Raw genomic sequence first — 24,199 nt, forward strand, 5'->3', positions numbered from 1 at the left:
TGTACCACGAGGTCGCGCCACGCAGGTCATTTGAACCACGAGGTCTTGTGCACTCATTCAGAACCTCCCTCGTGTGTTGCCTTTGAGAACCACGTTGCGACGACCAGCGTTGATCCCTGGAAAAGGGAGACCTCCAGTGAACGCATTGCACAGCACTGTATGATGCGACAGACATCAATGTTAGAGGTTTGGCATTGCCCGTGGACATATCACCCGCAATGCACCCGATCCCGACGAATCTTGGAAGCTAAGCGCGTTGGCGCCTGGTTAGGGCTTGGATGGGTGACGACCACGCCACTCTACACAGCTGACAAGTGTCAAGAGGATGCTGCTGCTGCTGCGTTGGGAGTGGTGCACAAGCACAATTAACAAACCGCAAACAACTAATTAGTCAATTACACTACTGGAGCAAACATTCCAGCAACGTTTCGGGCAATGGTCCTTCTGTCTAGGCTATTATATATGACTAGCTTTTTTGCCCGTCTAAGGACGGGTGTATATTGCAGTAAATCTTGAAATATTCAATAGAAAAATTGTTCAGCTCATTATTATTAATGAGGGTGGGGGTTGCCCCATGTGGAGTGACGTCACCCGCTAATGGTTATTGGGGAGGGGTGCGGCATGTGAAGTGCGCGAACTTCTTGTGCGTTAGTGTAAATTTCCACGCGGGCATGAATATTAATGAAGGGGGGGGGGGGGCTCTTTTGCAGTGACGTCACGCACGTATGTGGCACTGTGCTGCGTAGATTTATTTTTGACCGTCACTTTCTGTAAAGAAACGTCATATTTGAAGCGACTTTGCGTGATAAATTATTTAATTCAGCTCCATCTTCCTCTGCGTTAGTGTAAAAATCCACCCACTCATGAATATTAATTATGGGGGAGCCTTATGTGGAGTGATGTCACGCGGGGGGGGGGGGGCCTCATGTAGAGTGACGTCACGCGGAGGGGCCTCATGTGGAGTGACGTCACACGCGGGACACATTCCTGGCTCATAGTAGTATTGCTATATTTCTTTATTTTTCTATCTACGTTACTTTACCTAAAGAACCAAAGAATATGAATTCCTGCAGTCACTAAAGTTTTAAGTCAAAATTTATATTATTGCTGTTAAGTACCCCACCCCCCCACCGTTTCCCTGCCATCCCCCTCGAAGAAAACCTAGGCAGGAGAAACACACAGGGTGGTTTGCACTGGCATGGTTTATTATTATTCTGTTTTTACATTGAATCAATGTGTCCTTGTTTTATTCAGGATGCTATTGAAGATCGATTTGAATCGTAAACAACAATAACAGCCGAAATAAAATCAACTCAAGATGCTGCGGGGCGCGAGGTTCCTGCTCGCTGCCGCGTCTCGGCCGCGGTGCCGGCCACTCCACAGTTACGCAACCGAGGCCGAGTCCATCCGCTCAGGGCTCCTCCTCTCGTCATCGTCTTCTCCTCTTCGCTTCGTCCTCGCAAGCGCGAGCTGCAGGAGGCAGTTCCACGTGGGGATCGCGAGGTCTGCCAAGTCGTCGGCTCAGGGAGGCGACCGCTTTGAGTTGCCCGACGATAACGATGACCGCGACGACGACGATGTCGCAAACAGGGCGAGCGGTGTGAGGTCGAGGGTCAGGGCCAGGCGAGGCCGGGCCGTGGCGGCCGACTTCGAAGATGATGATAATTTTTTCGCGAAAATCGAAGCTCAATCCGAACGGCCAGGGGGGTCGGCTGCCCCTATCCAGGAGAGACGCCCTCGCAAGCCGCGTCACGAGCTGCACGAAGAAGACTTTGAAGAGCTAGAAGGAGGAGGACGACGAGGAGGAGGAAGAGGAGGAGGAGACGGTGAGTTCAGCTCCAGGGAGGCGACGACGGGCAGCAGGGCGTTCGGGCAGACACCTCTCGGCAAACCCTACGCGAATCCGAGGCGTGGCGACTCCTGGGATGAAGGCGGCGACGGAGGACGGCTGCAGGAAGGACAGCGCGGTGGCCACGTCAAACAGAGCAAGGGCGGGGCTCCGCACAGGGAAACGGCGTCGCACTACGGGCGATCCGACGACACCTACGACAATGACGGCGACGACGACAACGACGAAGCGTACCTGAAGAGGGCGACACCGGCGCGCGCTACCGGGGGAGGACAAGCCAGGGCGCGGGACGGCGGCGACTATAGCCACAGGGCGAAGGACGACTTCGCCGTCGACTACGGCTACAAGAGAAGAGACGGTGAGCGCGGCGACTCGGGCTACAAGAGAAGGGACCGAGGTGACTACGACCACAGGCCGAGGGATGGCGGCGACTACGGCTACAAGAGAAGAGACGGCGGCGGTGGCGACTTCGGCTACAAGAGAAAGGACGGCGGCGGTGGCGGCGGTGGCGGCGGGTGGCGGCGGCGGCGGCGGCGGTGGTGACGGCGGCTACGGCTACAGGACGAGGAACAGTGGCGGCGGCGACTACGGCTACAAAGCGAAGGACGACTTCGGCGTCAACTACAGCTACAGGGGGAAGAACGGGGGCGACCGTGGCTACGATCGCGGCCGCGACCAGCGAGGCCCCCCAGGCAAGGCACGGGGTTTCCCTGCGGGGGCCCCCTGGGAGAAGAGCGGGGAGCGCGGCCCCTGGCGGCGCTCGGACCCCGTGTCGGGGCAGCGGAGCGAGGACGCCGGCGAGGAGGACATGCTGTTCGGCATCGCACCGGTGCACATGGCGCTGCTGCATGGACACCGCGAGTTCAAGCGCCTCCTGCTCAACAAGAAGCGCAACCCCGAGCGGCCCGAGGTAGCGATGGACACGTCGTCGTCGGGGTCATCGTCATCATCGTCATCATCGCCATCATCGCCATCATCGCCATCATCATCGCCATCGTTACTCTTATCATAATCAACACGATCATCCTAATTGTCGTGATTACGTTCATCATCTCCGTCGTCTTAATCATCAAAATCCTCTTTAATTATAATTTGCATAATCGTTTTGGCTATCATTTGCATCATTGGTATTATCATGATTGGTATTGTCATCGTCGTCATAGTCTGCCGCTTTCGCATTGTTCACGTAATTTTTTACTTCTTTGTTGCTTTGATTTACACGGAGTTTATCACCAGCCGGAGGAGAGGTGGCACAGTGGTTAACATCATTGGCGAGTGGTATCTGAACCATTCCTGGGTGTGCCCCCCCCCCTTCATCCACCTGCACTGACCATCGTGATGAAGTACGCTCAAATAAACCCCACCACCGACACGGCGCCACGCAGAGGCCTTCGTCCAGCAGTGGACTGTAAGGCCCGCGTTGCCGGCGACAGTTTCCACCGACGATTGCTCTAAAAGATCCCCCGTGTAGCCTCTACAGACTGCTGTTAGCATGTAGCACCGATGAAGGCCGGCACGGCACACAAGCGGGTGGGTGGCCAGCACCACGCCCGACGACCTTTGTCTCTCAAGTAACGATGTTTACACACCGCACCAGGTACTCCTCATTTGAGGCTGAGTCGACCTAGAGGAGGCCCAGGACGGGTTCGGATAATCGTCACTGGTGTTGACCATGAGCGGCAATGCAACCAGGGTCGCTGGGTTCACAGCGCAGGCCAACCAGCCAGACAGCCAGTCGGCCAAATGGCTCAATTTACTCCACCCACTCCCACATCCATATATACACACACACACCCACAAAGACACCCACAGAAATACCCACTCACACAGACACACCCACATACACACCTGCAGACACACGTGACCGCAAGCGTCCGTCCGTTTCCCACCTGCAGCTGCAGGAGCTGCTGCGCTTGGCGGCGGAGCGCGGCATCGAGACGGAACTGGTGAACCGACGGCAGCTCGATGAGCTGAGCGAGGGCCGCCCCAACCAGGGCGTGTGCCTGGAGGCAAGCCGGCGCGACTTCATAGACTACGATGCCCTCTTTGCCGGCTCCGCCGACGTCGCGAGCGCCGGCACCGCCGAGGTGGCGCGAGCCGGCGAGGGCGAGCCGGAGCCCGCGGGCGGCGGAGAGGAGAGCTGCGACCGGCAGGCGGATGACCCGGTGAAAGCGGAAGGCAAGTGCTGCCTGTTGCCGTCGTCGGCCGGTGACGGTTTGCTCGTCTCTCCCTCCGCCGTCATCTTAATGGATTGTCGCGGTTTTGGAGTCGCGATTCGATGAGTCCTTTTTTTTGCGATTTAAAGCTTTCGTGACTGCAGGGATTCGTCTTCTTGGTTCTTTTGGTAAAGTCAAACGAGTCACGTAGAATGGAAATAATAAAATAATAAAAATACAACTTAATAAAATAATTCTCACGACGTTTCGGCCACAACGCAAGCAGCCGTCCTCAGGTGGAAACGTTGTGAGAATTATTTTATTATGTTTTATTTTTTTTATTTTATTATTTCCATTCTACGTGACTTTACCGAAAGAACCAAGAAGATGAGTTTTTTTTTTCGGCTTGTTTGTACTTGCTGTGTGCTGTTGAACACATAGTAGTGGAGGCTTTCGCGACCAATATTATCCATGAGAGAGGTTCTTTTAGGGTTCGATCGCGTAAATATAAATGTGAAATTAAACCCGCCACCACCCGACACAGCCAATTAGTAAGGTTTGTTTAATCGGTTTTGTCGGGTGGTGGTGGGTTTAATGACACATTTATATTTACACGATCTAACCCATAAAACCTCTTATGTTTGTCTACTGTTTGTGTCCTGAGTGTGTCATCTGCATTGTGTCACGTGTCCTGTTTATCCTGTTCGGTCGGTCCTCCCGTCTCTCGCCTGTACACTGTGTGTCTCATTCTGGGTGACGATGACTATCGTCGGTTCCCTGGAGCTGCCTAAGTGACGCGCCGCCGTTTCCCACAGCGCAGTCGCCACCGACGACCCGGCCGCTGGGTCGCCCGCGAGCGAGACCGCAGCGGACGGCGGCAAGAGGCGCCTGTGGGTGGTGATCAACGAGGTGAACGACCCCATGAACCTGGGCGCCGTGCTGCGCTCCACTTACTTCATGGGCGTCGAGACGGTGCTGATCACCAAGCAGAACAGGTGCGGTGGGGGTGGCGGCCACACGGACCGACGAATCGAGGGACGGGACTGGGAGATGGACGAACAGGGCGGATGGAAGAACGGACAAACGGGGAACAGACTGGGAGATAGACTAATGGACGCGCGGATTGAGGACGGGGATTGGCGGGGGATGGACGGACGCACGGATGAATGAAGACGAGCTGGGTCGGTGGAGTGTGCGCCAGAATTGCGGCGTGATATTGACGGACGCTCACCTTTTGATCATTTGGGATAATGGATAGGGGGGGGGTAGAAATCTCACTAGATCTCGGAAGTTATGCAGGGTTGAGCCTGGATAGTGCCTACTATGCATGCCAGATTGTCATTCGGCATCTGCGGGGCTATGCTGCATTGCGGGCAGCAGAGGGCACTGCAGCAAAACCCATTGCTGCGCTGCACTTTCTATGCTCCCACGTCGGTGCTCTCTCTCCGCCTTCGCCCTCCCGCACTGACAGTTTGCGTGAAGGATCTCGAGCGGACGCTGCGTTCTCGGGTTGCGCCGGCGAGCTCTGCTGCACGGTGTCTGACGTTTCGTTCCATCCGCTGGTGGGAGCTTCTTGGGGTGTTCCGACGCGTGGAACGAAACGTCGGACGTCGAACGTTGTGCTGAACAACAACAATAACGCGACGCGGCTTACAACCCGAGGAGCACATCAGAGAGCTCTACCGCACAACCGCGGAAAGCTACGCAGCAGCGTTGATTTAGAATGCGAGTTGCAACGTGAAACCTCGATTGAAAACTAAATTTTTTAGAACTGCTTTTTGTGCTAAATAAGTTCAACATTTGTACATGTAAACGTGTGCCTGCTGAACAGTGTCGTCGTCTCTGGTGTCCGCCCGGCACCTTCTCATGCTCCCCCCACGCCCCTCCCTCTTTGCCCCCCCCCCCACCGTCCTTGCCCCCCCCCCCCCATCCTCTCCCGCACCAGCTGCTCGCTGACGCCGACCGTGAGCAAAGCCAGCGCTGGCACCGTGGAGGTGATGGACATTTACACGACGGGGCGGCTGCCGCAAGTCCTGCAGGTGAGAAACTACGACGACGGCGACAGCGACGACAGTTCAACCCTTTCCCGTTCCGATGACGTACACGGGTGTCGTCATGACGTGCGTGTACGTCATCAGTTTTTCTGCCGGTTCTGTTACAATGGCATAGGTGTATGTTATCAGTTTTTTTATTCCGGAAGAAAAAAATATATACCTTTTTCGGTACCGAGGCTCCCGCAAGGCAATGCGGGAGGGCGTGTGGCACGGTTTGGCGCCAGCTATCGTAGAGTGCGGCGATCGTGTCACTACGGTTCTCTGCGGTGAGTACAACGTCTTTGAAAACAACGGCGCTACGCCTCTCGAAATAGAATAAACGTCGTTGAGACCGGCAGACCGATGATGTCTGGCGGTCTCCGGGTCGACGATGGCATCCGTCGTGCCTTCTCAGAGAGGGTCGCGTGAAGGCTGACGTCTTCCACTCGGTCGTAAAAGGCAACCACTGTTGAGATGAGCGCGACTCCACGAGTCGCCGCGGGGGTTGTTATAACCCTCCTTCCTCCGTTGCCGTCCCGCGCGCAGGAGAAGGCAAAGCAAGGTTGGCAGATCGTGGGCACGGTGGCGCATGCCAAGAGCACGGGGTCGACTGTGCCGGTCGTGCCTTGCGACCAGTACCAGCTGAAGGCCCCCACCATCCTCCTCATCGGTGCGTCGCCGGGTGACACCGCGAAGCGTACGAGAGAGAGGGAGAGACGCGCTCTCAGGATTTTATGTCGGGAGAGAGAGCGAGAAAGAGGAATGCGTGGATTACGGAGCGTGCGCAGGTTAAGGGCGTCGTTCGAACATAAACTGAACTTTGTATATTACCAGGTAAGGCCCTCACTCAGCTACGTAGCTCTTTTTCAGAAGTGACCTGGCCACAAATGACAGCCCAACGAAGTGGCTTCATCACGTAGAAATGCATAGCAGCCAAATACTCTAAACGCACGTTGATTCCAAATGTTGAGGAAAAAGCAGAGGACCCGGAGAAAAATCCACGTGACCTCAGGGAGAGAGAGAGAGAGACACGCACACCAAATATACAGCGAATGAACGGCGCTGGGGCAGGACGCATCGCTCGAAAGGGGCGCGATGGGCACGGTCAAGAATATTTGCGTCCCAAAGAAGCCAGGAACGCCGACCGCGGCTCGTGTGCAGGTGCCGGGCGGGTTGTCACGTCGCCCGATCGCGAGAGATGGCGACGGCTTAGGGGCGAGGCCTTCATCCATCGTGGCAATGATGGTGACTGGTGGGCAGCACAGGGCACGGTGCAGCAGACAGAGCCCTTGAAGAAGGTAATTGGCCTGACCTCTTCTGCACTGGCCAGACGTCTTGGGAAGAGGCGAGAGTAGCGACACTTGACCCCGCCACACATGACCTGCCTATCGACCGTGGGTGGGGTGGGGAGGGAGCGGGGCAGCAGGGGTGGGGGGAGAGGTCTATTATGCGGAGTTAAAGCTGAGTAGTGTTCTCATGAATGAATGAAAGATTTGTCCTCTAGCTGCAAGGACAATTGCCAGGCACATGGGAGTGGAGCATGGGAGACCCCCTCCAGTTGTGTCTTGTACACAGTGTGCGGTTCCCTATGACATTTTGTTCTGTCCATTCCCACACGTAAAGATAGTGACAAAGATCCCCCGTGTAGCCTTTAGCAGACTGTTGGGCCACGTGCTGTTAGCGAGTAACAAGGAAGGCCGGGACGGCACACGAGGGGTTGGGTGGCCAGCACCACACCCGGCCCGCCTTTGTCTCCATAGTAGTGATGTATACACGCAGCACCAGCTACTCATTTGAGGCCGAGTCGACCTAGGGGAAGGCCCAGAAGCAGTTCAGATAATCGTCACTTGTGTTGGCCATGAGCGGGAATCGAACTCGAATGGCCGGGTTTGTAGCCACCGCTCCCCGTGGCTCACAACAACAACCGCCGTTCACAAAGTGGCGGTGACATTGACATCCCCGCGGCACTTGTGCTATGCAAGGTGCTCACGCACTCAACCCCACACTCATCCAACTGCACACGATGGTGATGATAATGACGCCGGTAAACGTGACGGCGATGTTGGAGTGATTATGATCACGGTCACGTTGTGTTAAAGGCCCCTTCCCGCGTTCGCTGCTGTACACCCCGCTCCTCCCCCCCCCCCCCCCACCTCGTGTGCTCGCAGGCAACGAGGGCTACGGACTCCCGCAGGAGCTGCTCGCGCTGTGCGACGTGCTGCTCACCATCGAGCCGCGGCGTGAGCTGCACCGCGGCATCGAGTCCCTCAACCTGTCCGTGGCAACGGGTGAGTGCCGCTCCCTCGCTCGCACAAAGACAAAGATCCCCCGTATAGCCTCAACAGACTGTTAGCGAGCACCTATGAAGGCCTGCATGGCACACAAGGGGCGGGGGGGGGGGGGTAGGGGGCCAGCAACCACGCTCGGCCGCCTTTGTATCCAGAATCATACTCGAGGAATCAGATGAGCTATAAAGCTCTTTTTCACAGATGTCCCTAGTGGCATTATTTACATACCGCACCAGGTACTCATTTGAGGGCTGAGTCCAGGACTGGTTCAGAGAATCGTCACTGGTGTTGGTGGCCACGAGCGGGAATCGAACTCGGCATTGTCGGGTTCGTAGTGCAGCGCGCCAGCCACATACTACCAATACCCGCCATTCGCCACTAAGTGACGGTGACATCACCACGGCGCCTGTACCAGGCCAGGTGCACTTTGAGGCAACGTGAAGTGTTGAAGCCTCGCTGACAGGAGGTCTTGGGACAGACCCAGGTACCATGGGTTGGTTGACTGAGATGACCGGTAGATGCACACCAGCTGTACCCCCTACTGAGCCAACTTGCTGCATTTTAGCTGCCCGGCGCTCCGCTCATTGTTGTGAGCGTCACTCTGCCCTCCGTTGTTGCTGGAGGGTGACTGCCTCAAACTGCCCAGTAGCGTCCATCACGAGCCTCCTCCATAGAGGCCGATCTTGATTCCGCTGGTACCAGTCGTTGGCAAGTCCACTCAGCTCCACATCATCCCAAACAGTATCAGTCCATCTCTTCTCCAGCCCATGTCGTGCCTGTTTAGCCCCCCCCTCTATGTAGCCAAACAGAAGCTGCTTGGGCATGCGGTGGCTGGGCATGCAGGCTACATGAACCAGCCAACGCAGCCTTGCCTGCTTACTGATGGGAATGTGCCCAGATCTTTCAAGGATTTGTGAACTCCTCACACAATCCAGCCTGGTTAAACCCAGGATGGATCATACACAGACCAGCCTAAATGTTTCTAACTGGCGAAGATGTTCCATTATGGGGGTCCACGTTTCACAAGCAGAGAGAAGGGAGGGCATGACTGGCCGAAGCTTCGTGCAGAGCGTCAGACCAGGTAGCTTCCACACAGCATTGCGCAGCCGATGAAAAGATAATGTCGCCAGACTGATTCAGAGTGAGACCTCTGCTGTCAAACCGGAGCTGGTCGTAAGCATACTGCCCAGCTTTGGTAAACTCTCCACTCTCTCTACAACCAATGGGGAGCTGTGGTGGTGGAGTGTTTGGTGGCACAAAATAACCAGGCAGGTGCTTAGTTTTGGTGGGGCTGATGGTAAGACCCCACCTCTTAGTGGCATACTCTAGGTCCAGCAGCAGCACCTCCAACTCTTCCTCTGAGCAGCAATCACCAGATCATCAGCAAACATATAGCGTGGTGTACGCTACAGTACACCACGCTATTTATAAACATACACAGACAAGACAAAGATCCCCTGGATAGCCTCAACAGTCTGTTGTGGCAAGTGTTGTTAGCGAGCACCTATGAAGGCCGGCATGGCACACAAGGGGGTGGGTGGCTAACACAACACCCGGCCGCCTTTGTCTCCCTAGCAGCAATGTTTTTACACACCGCACCAGGTACTCAATTGAGGCTGAGTCGACCTAGGGGGGAGGCCCAGGAGAAGTTCAGATAATCGTCACCGGTGTTGTTGGCCACGAGCGGGAATCGAACTTGGGTCACTAAATTCGTAGCGCAGCGCGCTAACCGCTACACTACCGCTCCCCAAGAAAACACATGCACGAGGACACAGATAATTAATACACAGACACTAATAATACAGGTATTCTACATGCACGCTGTCGAAAAAAAAAAGTGCGCCGAAACAAACCACCGAGAACGTTCAAACAAAAACGTTAAACAAGCAAAAAATATCAATAAATGTGATATTAACGCACACTAATAAACACCAAGATACATTTCGCACCTACCTTCATACACACTTTTAATCTCAGTCACACAGACGCATACACACAATCACGCGATTACTCAGCCGCTCTGCCGCCTCGGCCCACACACACAATGCTGCCACTCCCCGGCACACGCGTTCCACCGTCTATTGTCAGCGTCATTGACCAAGGTTCAATGTGGTCATCATCATCGCCGTCAGCCATCATCACTGCCAGGTGAAGACCTCCCAAAACTATCGCTGCCACCACACTGATTTCATCGCCCCATCTCCTCGGTCGATGTACTCTCGTACGCGTTCCATTCCTTGGTTCGGCCATCCTTAACCCATCCTAGCGATGTGCACTGCCCAGGCCCGCTTATTCCCATAGTTTGGATGATGTCATTAACCGGCATGTGTTCTCTAATCCACGCGTTCCTCTTTCTGTCTCTCAATGCAATTCCAAGCACGCGTCTCTCCACGATTATTTTCGCTCAACACCACGGCTCTGGACCACGTATCATAGCAGGGGAGTACACGCTGCCTAGAGCCAGGCTAAGGCACCCCAGCTGCCAGACAGCAGACATGTGGCTCACTGTTCACAACAGCGAAACACGAGATGCAGACGGCCGTTGACTACCGATGGCTTTTCTTGGGGTCATTCCACTGCTGATGAAGCCTCCTGAGTGGAAACAAATGCAGTCGGTCGTGGAGGGTGAGGGTTACGGGAACAAGTGGGAGAGAAGTGGTGGTGGTCAGACTTGGTGATTTTGCAACATTCCGTGTGCACGCAGTACCAGCTGACAAAATTTAATTGTTTTCCATGTGCGCGTCTGTCTGTGTGCGGCACACACAGCGGACCCAGAGTGAAATAATAAACACGAACAAATTTCACTGGAGATGGCGCATAGCGTAAACCAGGATTTCTATCTCTCCGTATCATTTGTTCTCTTTCACACCGCCCAGTACATCGCCTCCTGTATACCTTTGTGTTGATGATACGGCCGTTGCATTGGCAGTGGGGCACAAATGCAGATAAAAGAGCTGATTGTGAGCAAACGTGGTCTTAAATAGCTGTACAAACGGCCAGTGTTTCAGGAATTGGCCATGGGTGTTTGACCATACTTCACCACTCTTGTCAATGCAGGTTGGTGATGGGGAGGGGGGGGAGCACCCGGCATTGATTCAGATATCACTCAACATTGATGTCAGTCATGCTGTTGATGACTGTTGCTGCTTTTTCTTTGGAGCTGTTGGGTGTATCAATTAACTTCCCTGGCGATCCACCGAATCGTCGCGAATCAGAGTTGATCCGACGCATTGTGGCGAGTTTAGCGGCCTCCAGTGGCTGGAGGGGTAACACAAATCCATTCGTACAAACAACACGTTTACGAATCGTAAATATAAGTCGGTCCAAACGCGAAACGTAGTCCAAATAAACCCAATTCAAAATGACCTCTAGTCGACACCAAACTCGGTCCACATGAAATCTAGTCCAAGTGAACTCCAATCCCATGCCACGAGCAGAGCTCCAGCCCCTGGTGTGCATGCCACGCAGTTTACGGCATGCGGCGCTGTAAACACCGTACATTTGTAACGATGCAGCGGTTAAAAATCGATGCTTGCGATACGCGTGTCGAATCGCACGCATGTACGAATTGGATACGATTTGTCCAAGTGACATGAGAATGCTGCGCTTAGGCTTGCGATGGCTTAGTCGGGTGTTAACCAAACTTGCGTTGATTTTTTTAAGTTATATTTTACGCAACTGTGCCATTTCATTGTCACATTCCTTAGCCATGATCAATCCAACGCTGGATGAAAGCCTCCCCTAATCTTGTCACCATTGCCGCTACATGTGATATTAGTATCGGTGTGAAATAAATAATCCGTCCCAAAACGCATCATAGTGATCGGATTAAATGTATAATTTCAATTTCACCATTAGACAATATATTTTTTACATTGCAATTTTTTACATTGCAATGATTTGGTACGTGTGGCCGTTGGTGGCCGCTAAAATCAATATTTATCGGGGACTCTGCGTCATTTCTCTCTTTCCAGGGATCCTGTTGTACAATTTGCTCGGCAAGGCTGCGGAGGAGAAGAAGCGAGAATGAAGGACGCGTGCGTGTGCGAGGAAAGCGATACATATTCGTAGTACTTGATGTGTTTTTTTATTATATGGCACTACGAGAACACGCGAAAAGATGAATACTATTTGCATGTGGAGCGTATCACTTTGTCCGTCTCGACTGCTGTCAAAAGGGGGCGAGTGAGATTTGTCGTCGTACTGTGAAATGTGTTTTATATTTTGTAGACATCGGACGTCGGAAGATAACCAGGTCACTGTTGCAAATGAGGCTTGTCCTGGACTCTGTAAAAGTTCTCACCTGGGTAAAAAAAAAAAATGAAAGAATTAACTCGCCCAACATTTCAATGGATCAGTCTCGGTTATTACCGCCCCCGTTTGTATCGTTTCTCGGTTTGTTTTCGTATTTCGTTTTTTCACTCCCGTTATCTTAAAAATAACATCGTCATTTAATTGCAAATAATTAGCATACGTCGTATATATAATCGGCACTTGGCGCGTGAAGTTCTATCCACGGTTGGAATATGAACGGGTTTAAAACAAAAAAGTTTGGGGACTGAGAACTTACAAGAGCAAGTCTCAAAATAAAATGTTTCAAACAAAAAGCCAGTATCGAGTGATTCCCTTCACATCTGCGTCGCATGAATGATCACCCCAGGACTATCCAGGGCACCATGATGGAGCCACCACAAAACATCCCTCCCATTTAGTTGCGGGGGGGGGGGGGGTCAAGGGAGGATGCTCCACAACCAGTGTAGATTCTCAAGATTCCACGCGACCTCGTACGAGCGTGAAGACGGTGACTACAATGTTTCCTGTGGCCCTGTACTTTGAAGATGGTAAGGGTTGCGTTGGTGGATTACACAAGCTCCAAATTAAGTTTGGATTGCACACGCTTTTGTGACTGCCGAGACCTAATGGGCAGAGGTGATCAAGAGATGGCAATACAATCGCGTGTATTTGTGAACCGATCTGTGTGGAGCTATGAGTGTTATTGCTTATCCTATGTGTTTTCTCTGGGTATTCATATTTGCTGCTGCAATGCCACCGATTAATGGAATTTGCCCAAACATCCTTATGCAGGACCCTCCTGAAAATATCTGTCTTGCGGCTACGTGAAAAGGGGGCGATGTGTGTACATATGATTTTCATACCGTCGGGATGTATAAATCATAACTAGAAACTTAATTTAAAAAATAATCATTTTTAACTCGACATGAAGGTCTACTCATAAAACATCTCCCCCAATTGCCGCATCCCAAACTTTGACCTCGCGATTTGACCTGAACCCACGATGACCGTTACACAAAACCCCTCCCGCCACCGCTGCAGACCGAGTGAAATCTGCGAGCGAGATTGCGCAAATAGGGGTCGACTCACTCCATAATATTTCATTTAGCTTCCATCTCGTGTGCGAACCTTGGGGGGGTTTAAAACGCACAGAGTTAAACACAACGTTGAAATGGTGCCACTATTTTTTTAAACATTAACCCCAAGGTTGACATGAACTCACTAAAATGTCCAAAAGGTTAATAATATAGGCTTAGGGACCACTGAAAAAGCGATAGGCAATGTACCCCTGTACAGCAATGTCAATACAAAACAGCAAGATAATCAACATCATCATGACCAGCCATGGTCAATCCACTGCTTGGTTCGTACGAAGGCTTCCCTGAGCCACCGCCGCCGCAGCCTATCACGACCCTTTGAATAACAAAGCAAAAATAGAAGTTCAAGAGCAATTGAAAAGCGATCAGCCACCCATGCCCTCCACTAATGAAACCCACGTGGAGAAGAGATCACCGCTTGCGACCCACGCCCGCGTCACGTGATCGAACCATATTTCGGCCGAGGGCAGTGGGCGACCCCCCCCCTCTCCCCAAGGTGAGTCCCCATTGGCCGAGGTGTCAACCCTATCGCCGGGCGCTCAACCAATCAGGGCGCGTGCTTCAGCGAGGGTCACGCCCACTACAAACTCCCCGCCCGCCCACTACTCGGCAGCGTTGGCAGATCGGAGGTTTTTAACCTCCACATTGGCATTTAAAAGTTGTGTTTAATATTTTACTTCTAGATTTGAAGCTTTCGTGACTGCAAGGATTCATACTCTTAGGTTTTTTCGGTAAAGTCACGTAGGTTAAAAATATAAATAATACGAATTAAGTGATAACACACGAACGCTTGTTTTAATTGCCCGGGTGCATTTAATAAAACTGCATTTAATTTTAATATTTTTTTAGTTTTACATTAAATATCGGTACGTGTACAGTAACGTTAAACAACACAAAGCATTAACCGGTACAGAATTATGCAATTCGCCAGTAAACATAGAACATTGGCCCAGCTGCTTCGAGCACATGCCAAATGCCAACATTGTTGGCCCGACTTTGGCTCACGTGTTTACAGGGATCATCCCAAAGTTTCACAAACACTCTCTCATTACGTAAGCAGCCATCAACCCTTGGGTCAATCCACTGCTGGATGAAAGTCACTCAAAATCGTAAACGACCGTTCAAAAGACATGAAAAAACTGTTAATTCAATACATCAGTGATTTAGTGCGCTGATCTTAAAGGTGCATTGAAAAATTATAATACTCCGATTGATGCTCCTGCTGTTGTGGAGTAACTTATACAGCCAGCTATGGCTGCAGGGTTTTGGTAGTACATGTTGTTTACGTCGTTTATTGTGAAAATTCCGTCACAGTTCCTATGATCACTGTTTCATTGCTTTCATGGCTTTATTTTGGTGATTTCGAAAAGTGTATTGGTTTAGCCATGTTTGTTGTAGTACAGAGTTAGACTGATGGAATTAATCTAAGTTGTCTTGTGGTTGTTGTTGTTTGACTTGCATCCCACTGGGATTTTTGCACAGTGTTGGTGGACGGTGTTTTTTCTGCAATATTTTGCTGTATTTTATTGCATTTTCTGTTTGCACTCAGTCACATAGTCACTTTAAGATGTTTTTTGTTAATGTTTTTGTTTTCTGTTTGTTGCGGTTGCACCCGATTCAAGAGCCGAATGGCTCACAGGGCTATACCTAATAAATGAACTTGAACAATCGTGGTCATTCTACTGCTGGATGGTCTCCGACGCGAGATCTACACGAGGGTTGATTTCATCGATCCACCGACTTCGTGGACGTAACCCAAATCAATAATCCCTTTGTGAAGAACATTAATGAACTCTCCGTAAAGTTAGACGCAGCAACCCCTGAATGCTTTAGCCCGGTGTCAATTACTGGAGCGGATTATTATAAATACTGTCTATCTAAGACGAGCTCCTGAACGTGTCCTTTATCCCTGCTTTTATGGCTTTATTTTGGTGATTTTCGAAAAGTTTTTTGGTTTGGCCATGTTTGTTTGTTGTAGTACAGAGTTAGACTGATGGCCTTAATCTAAGTTGTCGTGGTTGTTGTTGTTTGACTTGCATCCCGCTGGGATTTTTGCACACAGCGTTGGTGTACGGTGCTTTTTCTGCAATATTTTGCTGTCTTTTCTTGGATTTTCTGTTTGCACCTAGTCACTATAAGATGTTTTCATGTTCATGTTTTTGTTTTCTGTTTGTTGCGGTTGCACCCGATTCAAGAGCCGAATTGCTCACAGGGCTATACTTACTAAATGAACTTGAACTAATAAAATATCGTACAGGAGAAAACAACGACGACATACACACATGGACCAGAATACGAAAAAGACGCACAATTGTATTTAAATGAAAAATAAAAAAACAACCCCCACACAGACAAGACACAAGGTTGGAGGTGGAACAGGTGGCCCGAGTAACCTGGAGTTTTCTGGTTCACGATTTGTGTTTTGCATTTCCTTTCCAAACACCGCAGTCAGCTGCTTCGGATGCATTTCTCCCGGGTTGGGGCGACCGAGGCGCCGCGTGTACCCCTCCAACTACCCCCCCCCCCACGCACACGCCTCGTGTACCCCTCCAACTACCCCACGCACGCACGCGCCGCGTGTACCCCTTGAACTACCCCACTCACACACAGCGTGTACCCCTCCAACTACCCCCCCCCCCCCGCGTGTACCCCCCCCCGCGTGTACCTCCCCCCCTACGTGTGTACCCCCCCCCCGCGTGTACCCCCCCCCCCGCATGTACCCCCCCCCCCACGGGTGTACCCCCCCCCACGTGTACCCCCACGCGCACGTGCGCACGGCGGCGGCGAGGAAGGCGACCACGTGTCTGGCCCAGCGCGTTACCCCGGAAGCGCGCGCGAGCGAGCGCGCCGTGGGGTCAGGGAGCAATGCCCGAGCATGGCCCCCCCCATCACGCCATGCTGAGACGTTTGTGGGACCAACCCTCAATCCGACACCACCACCATCATCACCACCACCACAGCAGCACACACCTCCACCACTGCTGTCACTGTTGCTGACACCATCATCACTATCACCACCAGCACAGTCGCCGCCGGCTGACAGCAGCAGCAGCATTAGCAGCAGCGGCATCACTGACAGCAGCAGCAGCATCATCATCATCCATACATATACTGTACGAACACGCTCGGGATACACCGCTGCCACAGCTACTTAACATCATCACAGCCGGCTGGCAGCACCACCATTATCACCCACCACTACCACCACAAAGCAACATCAGTAGCATCACTGACAGCAGCAGCAGCATCTGCGTCACCCGTACATACATACGACTGTACATACGACTGTACATACACATCATATCACTGTAGACCGTCGTGCGCAGCTTTAAACTTTGCTTTGTCCGAGCTGGGCTGCTTCAATTCGCACTCGCGCAAGACCGTACATAGTCCCGGCCCAGCACCGTCCCGTTGCCGGGCACAGCTGCACCGGCAGCGGACGAAGGAGTGGTCATCACAGCCTACAGCAGTGGTGGTGGTCAGCAACGCACGCAGGTGAGTGCCGGCCATGGGAGTGATCGTAGTTATTGATTAGTATTGTACCGTATGATTACGATTACTGGGGAACGCTGCCGTGGTTGTAAGTGATCAGCTTTTCATTCGATTTCTCGGCGCGGCAGTTGAAACAATGGGGGGCAAGTTTTTGCGTTAAATTAATTTTAAATCTTACCCCTAATACCCTTCCATCTCACACGCGATGTGCGTGGTGGGGTAAAGTGTGGATGACTACCAAACTCTACTCCACTCTAAGCGGAGGCGTTATCCGCCAGCAGCGGCTGTCGGTCGGCTATTGCAGGGCTGCACTTTCGCCGATTTCTCGACGATAGTTGCGAGCTTTGCTACTTTGTCGGTCGTCAAATGATATAATGCGTGGTAATATGTTTAATAATATTAATAATATTATTAATATTACCCTTCGGAGACCACCACCTAGGAAGACGGAGCGATGACATCGGCTCGTGGATTGTTAAATCGCGGGTTCGATGGATTTCTGCGTCGGCTTCGGCGTGGGCTCCGAGAGCTTCATCCAGCAGTGGATGGAACATGGGCTGCTGATTCGGCATTGACAATCAGAATTTGAATTGAACGGTGCAGAAGAGGCGCTCTGTTGAGTCATTACTGAGACGTGTTGTCACGATTTATAGTGCAGTAAGAATGCACCACCACGGCTGCTCGATGAATCAATACAATGATCGAAACTTGAATCGATTCTTTAAACTTTTTCATTGACCAGCTCAGACCAACGCACTGGAGTGAGTGTCACTGCCACAGGCGTGACGTGAACCGATTGCAAACGAAATGTATTCAAATCTGGATTCTACGCATGTACCTCCGATCTTAAAATCGATTACCGTAAATCTCGATTCCACCCGTGGGGACGTGGGACGACTCGTTGTGAGACACCGGTATTCCGTGTTGATGGCATTGCGTCTCATGCAAGTGTCAGACCGAGGCACTTGGCCACCAACCCCAGCTGCTGGTGATGAAACTGGAGGCTGTGAACTCATTATAATGTTAAACACCGAGACACGAGAGACACGTGTTGGCCAGGGATGGCGTGGATGCTTGCAGAGTGCCCTGGTTGGTTGCATATCGATTTGTGAAGACACCAGGACTCAGATTGTTAATGTCGTGGCTTTGCTCTCAGACGCACATGGTGTTCTGTGCTAGTAACGAGTGACACAACTTACTAATTGGCTATGTCAGGTGGTGGTGGGTTTAACGACACATTCATATTGACGCGATCTAACCCCCCCCCCCAAACAAAACCCTCTTATGCACAGCTGGATATATACACGACATCACCACGCACGCCGTGCCAGCCGTGGAGGTAATTTTAAACCATACTTCACCACGCTGGTCAGTGTAGGTTGGCGAGGGCCCCAGAGTACAGTCCTGGACATGTTCAGATTTCACTCGCCATTAATATTAGTTGGTGACTTGGCCAGGAATCAAACTGAGGCGGCTGTGTTCATGAGAAAGCGGTGCACGGGGGATCAGTTTCATCATCATCAGCCACGATTTAGCATCACCCACCACTCACCCACCCACCATGGCATCTTGAGATGTAAGAACTCGTGTGGATTCCCACACGCGAGATTATTTCCGTCGTTCGATCCCTGCGGTAGACACCCTCTCTCGTGGGTGAATCAGAATATTGATTGGTAGTGGAGGAATTCTGATGTCCAGTAGTTTGGTTGCTGTCACTCCGTCATTAGTCTCGACCACCGTGTGTACACGGTGGTGGTTTCAGATGTCGTGTGACCCCCCCCCCCCCCCATGTAATTTTGTACAACTTAATGTGTTTTTTAAAGTAAGGTTTATTTAAAACCGTAATGAATACGCAGATGGAAAATTGTTAGGGGTCAATTAATTGGAGATGCGGGGGAAGGACAACAAACCAAAATACAAAACGCACTTCTAAAGAAATAAGTTTTAAATCTAGGTTTTTTTTAAAGTGCATAACTCCGTATTCTTGGTTCTTTCGCTAAAGTCACGTAGAAGGGAAATAATAAAGAACCAAGAAAATGAATTTCTACAGTCACGAAAGCTTTAAATCGAAATGCATAACTTCAGTGGCGTCCTAATATCGGAAGGAAGAGCGTTCCAGACGGCCGCACCGGGCGCACCATCTATCTCTCTGAACGAGGTTGTTCTGCCGAAGCCCAATTTAAGTGTCAACTTTCCCCACTCGTACAATAATACCCCGTTTACTGTTGTATGCTTCACCAAAAATGGGGCATTTAATTAACCACACGTGGTGGACTATCAGAAAGTGGTTAAATAAAGCGCACTTTGCAGCACAATTCCTCAAATTATTTACAGGGGGTCTTCCTCGAAAATGATTAAACGTTAGCCGGGTAAACAAGCGTAAGAATAATAATTTAGAATTTAAAAAACCTCGGACTGTCACATGGCTAAAAAAATAGGCCAACAAAATTAGGGAATTATTGACTGGCACGCCCAGCCAAACTCACCGGTCTGGTGACTCGAATGTGTGAGAGTCACGGACAGTAATGATCGTCACTGCCCATATTGTTTCTACCTGCAGACTTATGATTTTTTAAATGCACGTTTTAAAAAAAATGTTGATACACTTACAGTACGTACCTTGGTTGACCTGAATTGAGGGAGCCCTTCGTGAACTTGAACTTGAACTTCTTTCGCACCGTACGTAGCCAACCTTGCTAATCGGAGGTTACCATTGGCACGGTTGAAGGCATGCACACACCAATCAGCCAAACCCAGCAGCAATTGTTTTAAGGGGCCACAATTACCTTGCCCTGCTGATGAGGTCCAGGGAAATCGAAGCCAAGTCCAGGGTGTGTTGCTCAAGAAAATCCTCCTAAAGCAAAAACGACCATCGCACCATATACTTGAATGGTATTTAATTTATTGAATAAACTAGGCGCTTTCCTTTCCTGGATATTGTATATACAATATCTAAAATAATGTATATACAATAGTATTGTGTAATACAATATCTAAAATATTGTACATACATTAGTATTGTATACTGTGTATAGTATATCGTTATTATATAGAGTACTAGCTTTTTTGCCCGTCCAAGGACGGGTGTGTATTGCAGTAAATCTGAAATAGTCAATAGAAAAATAGTTAGCTCATGATTATATATTTTTTTACCTGGCAGCTTTTATATTGGTGGAAACCCACCACAAGTGCCTTGGTGGACTATCACTGACATTAACATAGCCACCTCAACGCGCTCGACCTGGAGGCCGCTCTCCGATCTCACACTAACATGCAAATTTTTACCTGCCAGCCCTCCAATTGGTGGAAACCCACCACAAGTGCCTTGGTGGACCACCACTAACATTAACATTAGCTGCCCCGCCCATACTGCTGACACTTAGGCTACGCCCATTTTAAACCTTTAAAATAGTTTGCAGTTAGAGGCTAACTCCCTCTCTCTGATGACGACCGCTTGTGTTGCGATCGAAACGTCGTAGTTTTTTGTTATTTTCTTTGAACCTATCGACGTGACTTGACCGAAAGACCCAAAGAATATGAAAAATGAGGGGAGGGTGGTTGCTCAATGTGGAGTGACGTCACCCGTTAATAGTTATTGGGGAGGGATGCGGCATGTGGAGTGATGTCACCCGATAATGGTTATTGGGGAGGGATGCGGCATGTGGGGTGCCGTCACCCCCTCATGGTTATTGTGAAGGGGTGCGGCATGTGGAGTGACGTCATCCGCTGATTATTATTAATGAGGGGAGGGGTGCGGCATGTGGAGTGCACGACCTGGTGTGTTAATTTAAATTTCCACGCGGGCATGAATATTAATAAAGCGGGGGCTATTTTGCAGTGACGTCACGCACGTATGTAGCACTGTGCTGCGTAGATTTACTTTTTACCATCACTTTCTGTAAAGAAACGTCATATTTGAAGCGACTTTGCATAATATATTTTTTAATTCAGCTCGACCTTCCTCTGCGTTAGTTAAAAAATCCACCCACTCATGAATATTGATAATGGGGGGGTGGGCCTCGTGTGGAGGGACGTCACGCGCGGGACGGACAGACATTTCTGGGTGATTATAGTAGGTAATAATAGTAAATTATGCGATGAACGATTTACAATCGCCTTCTTTCGGCGATTTGTTTAATTATCTTGATTCAGTGACACGCGCAACCCATTAAATACACCACGAATCTTAAAACATTTGATTATCTCGCACGTAATTCCGTACATGTATTGTGATCTTCGTAATCAATATATTAATCTATCGACTAAAACGCATACAGCCGTACACTATATATCAGTGTCAGGGCCGGATTAAAATTTTGTAGGCCCCTGGGCTTCAGGTACTGTGAGGCCCCCAGTAATATTTTCAAAAGGAAAAGAAAGTTAAAGAAAAATAAATATCTTTTTACAAGGCTAGCAACAAATGCAATTCAGCATTCGCAAATGGAATAACTTTTTACTTCATCTCTGGAGGTCCTCCAGCTGGCAAAGAAGGACCCTGAGCTCCAGACCCTAAAGCCCCCCGTGCCTTAATCCGGCCCTGATCAGTGCGTAGGCTTGTTGCGTTCGCTTACATTTCTCATCAATATATACAAACTAAAAAGCTAATAACTAAAAACTCGGCAATGTGCTTCGAAAATGTCCCATTGTCTAAAACGTATTTTATGTTTTCCTTTTAATGTCACAGTGTTATTGACGAATGCGTTAAGTTTGTTAATTGTGTGTGCACCACTGCCAACGCAGCAACATAAATATTTGTTTAATAACCAAATAAATTATAAAGTTCAGCCCTTTCTCAATCCACTGCTGGATAATAATCAGGCAAGGGACCGGTATAATCCTAAGGTTAGTGTTCATGCGAAATGCTCAGACATATTAAACGACGTCTAGCTTTAAATTAAACACAACATGATAACGAATGCCCTTACTATCAATCAATCGATCAAAATTAATGTAATCGCGTGAAAAGGTGAAAGTATGTGAATAATCCTATAAAGGTGTGTTTCGCAACCTTTCGCCCTATCGCTTCGCTGCGACCCGGTGTTGAACTTGTGGAACAAACCCACGTGGATTGGTGCCATCGGGCATGGACCGAACCAGGGCCACTTATCGCTTGGCCCACATTCGATTAGAGTGCCGTGGTGCATTGTAAACTTTCAAACCCGTAGATTAATTTGCTTGACGTTGGACCAAAGTTGTGAATTAATAGAAATTCAGTCGTGAAAAGATAGAAATTCAGTCTTTTCGGTAAAGTCACGTAGGTAAAAATTTCAAATAAATTAAATTACGACGTTTCGGAAGCAACGGAGACTTTACCGAAAAAAACAAAGAGTAGGAATCCTTGCAGTCACTAAAACTTCAAATCGTGAATTGATAACAATTTTTTACATACTGTAGCTGTTTTAATGCGCAAAAAAACCCTTTAAATTGTATATTTTTTTTGTTTGACTGCGGAACACAGTTTAATTGATGCAGAGTAAATTGGAAGGCTTGCACGCAACACTGCAATGCTGGATGACAGCAAATAGGTCCGCGACTCAGCCTGCAGTGTTGAGACACAAGTAGGGGAGTAAATCAGGTTTGTAGTGGTGTAACGTGGCCATCGATTGATCGATTAAAGATAGATGATTACGATCACGGTGTATGCGTACATTGAATAGTGCTTGCACGAGTTATTCTAATTGTAGATTATATGCTGCTGTTGTTACACATCCACCATGGTGATCAGAGGAACGAGAGAGGGCCCAATGCAGACGAGGCAAGACATGAGCCAATGCAGACTTTGTAAACAAGACGGACAATATTCCATGGTTCTTTCGGTAAAGTCACGTAGGTATAAAATACAATAAATTTAATCACGACGTTTCGAGCGCAACACAAGCGTCCGTCATCAGGTGGGACAACCACAGCAAGAAACAATTGCTGAAGTGGGCCCACTGAATTACAGAGGAAAGACGTAATTACGAACGAGAGAGAAGAAGCGAGACAGAACATATGAGACATGACGATAGGGACACGAGAGAGCAGATGACACGTGCGATTCACTCGCGATTTCGATGAAGCTAACGATACAAACGGGACTACAAATCAAAGACAATGCAGATAAGACAGAGCGTACTAGACAATACGGGCCAACAAATAATCTATTTCTGAGTCAAGCCATGACCCCTCATAGAGACAGTCTTCTTGTGGATGTGGTGGTGGTAAAAAATCGTGACATGCTGACCAGGGCATGGGATCATTTTTACAGCACTGCAACATTTTAGTAACTTACAATTGGAGTCATCCACATATCAAGATCGCAAATTAGCTTTTACTTTCATTGGGCCCTTGCCAATCGCCAACATTCCACATTCTCATGGTGGATGAGCAATGTCGCCCCGGGTAATCGTTGTTGATTTCCTTTTTAGCAAGTGGTGCGTTCTCAACCAGATGCTACTATTTTCTTGGTTCTTTCGGTAAAGTCACATAGAAGGGCACAATGCGAGCAGCCGTCCTCAGGTGAAGAACAGGTCTGTCGGAAAGACAGCGTCTGAATGAACGTCACCAAGCTTGGCAGCGTATATTTAAGCTGGGTTAGAGGAGGAGAGAGCCTTGACAAAGGAGTTTACATATCAACAGAGGAATTTAGCATATTTATGGGAAATGCAGATATGGGATTAGTCACTACTTGTGGAATGTGTAGGTGGTGGGGGGGGTCTCAAAGTAATATTATGCTCGTGTATTATGTAGGATTAGCAGTAATAAAGGGAGGAAGTAGGATTAGCAGTAATAAAGGGAGGGAAATCTTAATAGTAAGGAGCTGCTTACCGAAAGAACCAAGAAGATAAATCCCTGCAGTCACGAAAGCTTTAAATACAGATGCTACTAATTTTTAACCATCCCTCCCCTCCGAGATGGTTGGTGATTGCGATAATGATGAGGTTGTTTGTGACATTGACCGGGATTTGAACCTTGGCTTAGTTCTGTTGATCTGCCCGCTGAGCTATATCCC

General features: G+C 49.7%; 2 protein-coding genes across 2 annotated transcripts in view; both read left to right on the forward strand.

Moving 5' to 3' along the window:
* Positions 1–1,995: 1,995 nt before the first annotated feature.
* Positions 1,996–12,933, forward strand: MRM1 (mitochondrial rRNA methyltransferase 1). The gene is made up of 7 exons (XM_078611905.1): positions 1,996–2,759; positions 3,745–4,027; positions 4,826–5,000; positions 5,951–6,044; positions 6,585–6,708; positions 8,207–8,326; positions 12,301–12,933. The coding sequence occupies exons 1-7, from the start codon at positions 2,271–2,273 to the stop codon at positions 12,354–12,356; spliced, it is 1,341 nt and encodes a 446-aa protein (XP_078468031.1). The 5' UTR covers positions 1,996–2,270; the 3' UTR covers positions 12,357–12,933.
* A 3,662-nt stretch (positions 12,934–16,595) lies between these two features.
* ACACA (acetyl-CoA carboxylase alpha) overlaps positions 16,596–24,199 on the forward strand; it is a 208,988-nt gene continuing 201,384 nt past the window's right edge. The window contains exon 1 of the mRNA XM_078611909.1: positions 16,596–17,211. The gene's annotated coding sequence lies outside the window, so the exon portion shown is untranslated. The remainder of the gene's footprint in view (positions 17,212–24,199) is intronic.

The sequence above is a fragment of the Lampetra planeri genome, chromosome 37, assembly GCF_965212315.1.
Source record: "Lampetra planeri chromosome 37, kcLamPlan1.2.h2, whole genome shotgun sequence".
Classification (NCBI taxonomy): domain Eukaryota; kingdom Metazoa; phylum Chordata; class Hyperoartia; order Petromyzontiformes; family Petromyzontidae; genus Lampetra; species Lampetra planeri.

Bases quoted from the DNA above. Each gene is read 5' to 3' on its own strand.
- MRM1 (XM_078611905.1), top strand. From the start codon at position 2,271: ATGGCGGCGACTACGGCTACAAGAGAAGAGACGGCGGCGGTGGCGACT. The intron at 4,028-4,825 runs GCAAGTGCTGCC...CCCACAGCGCAG, and splicing joins TGACCCGGTGAAAGCGGAAG to TCGCCACCGACGACCCGGCC. The intron at 6,045-6,584 runs GTGAGAAACTAC...TCCCGCGCGCAG, and splicing joins GGCTGCCGCAAGTCCTGCAG to GAGAAGGCAAAGCAAGGTTG.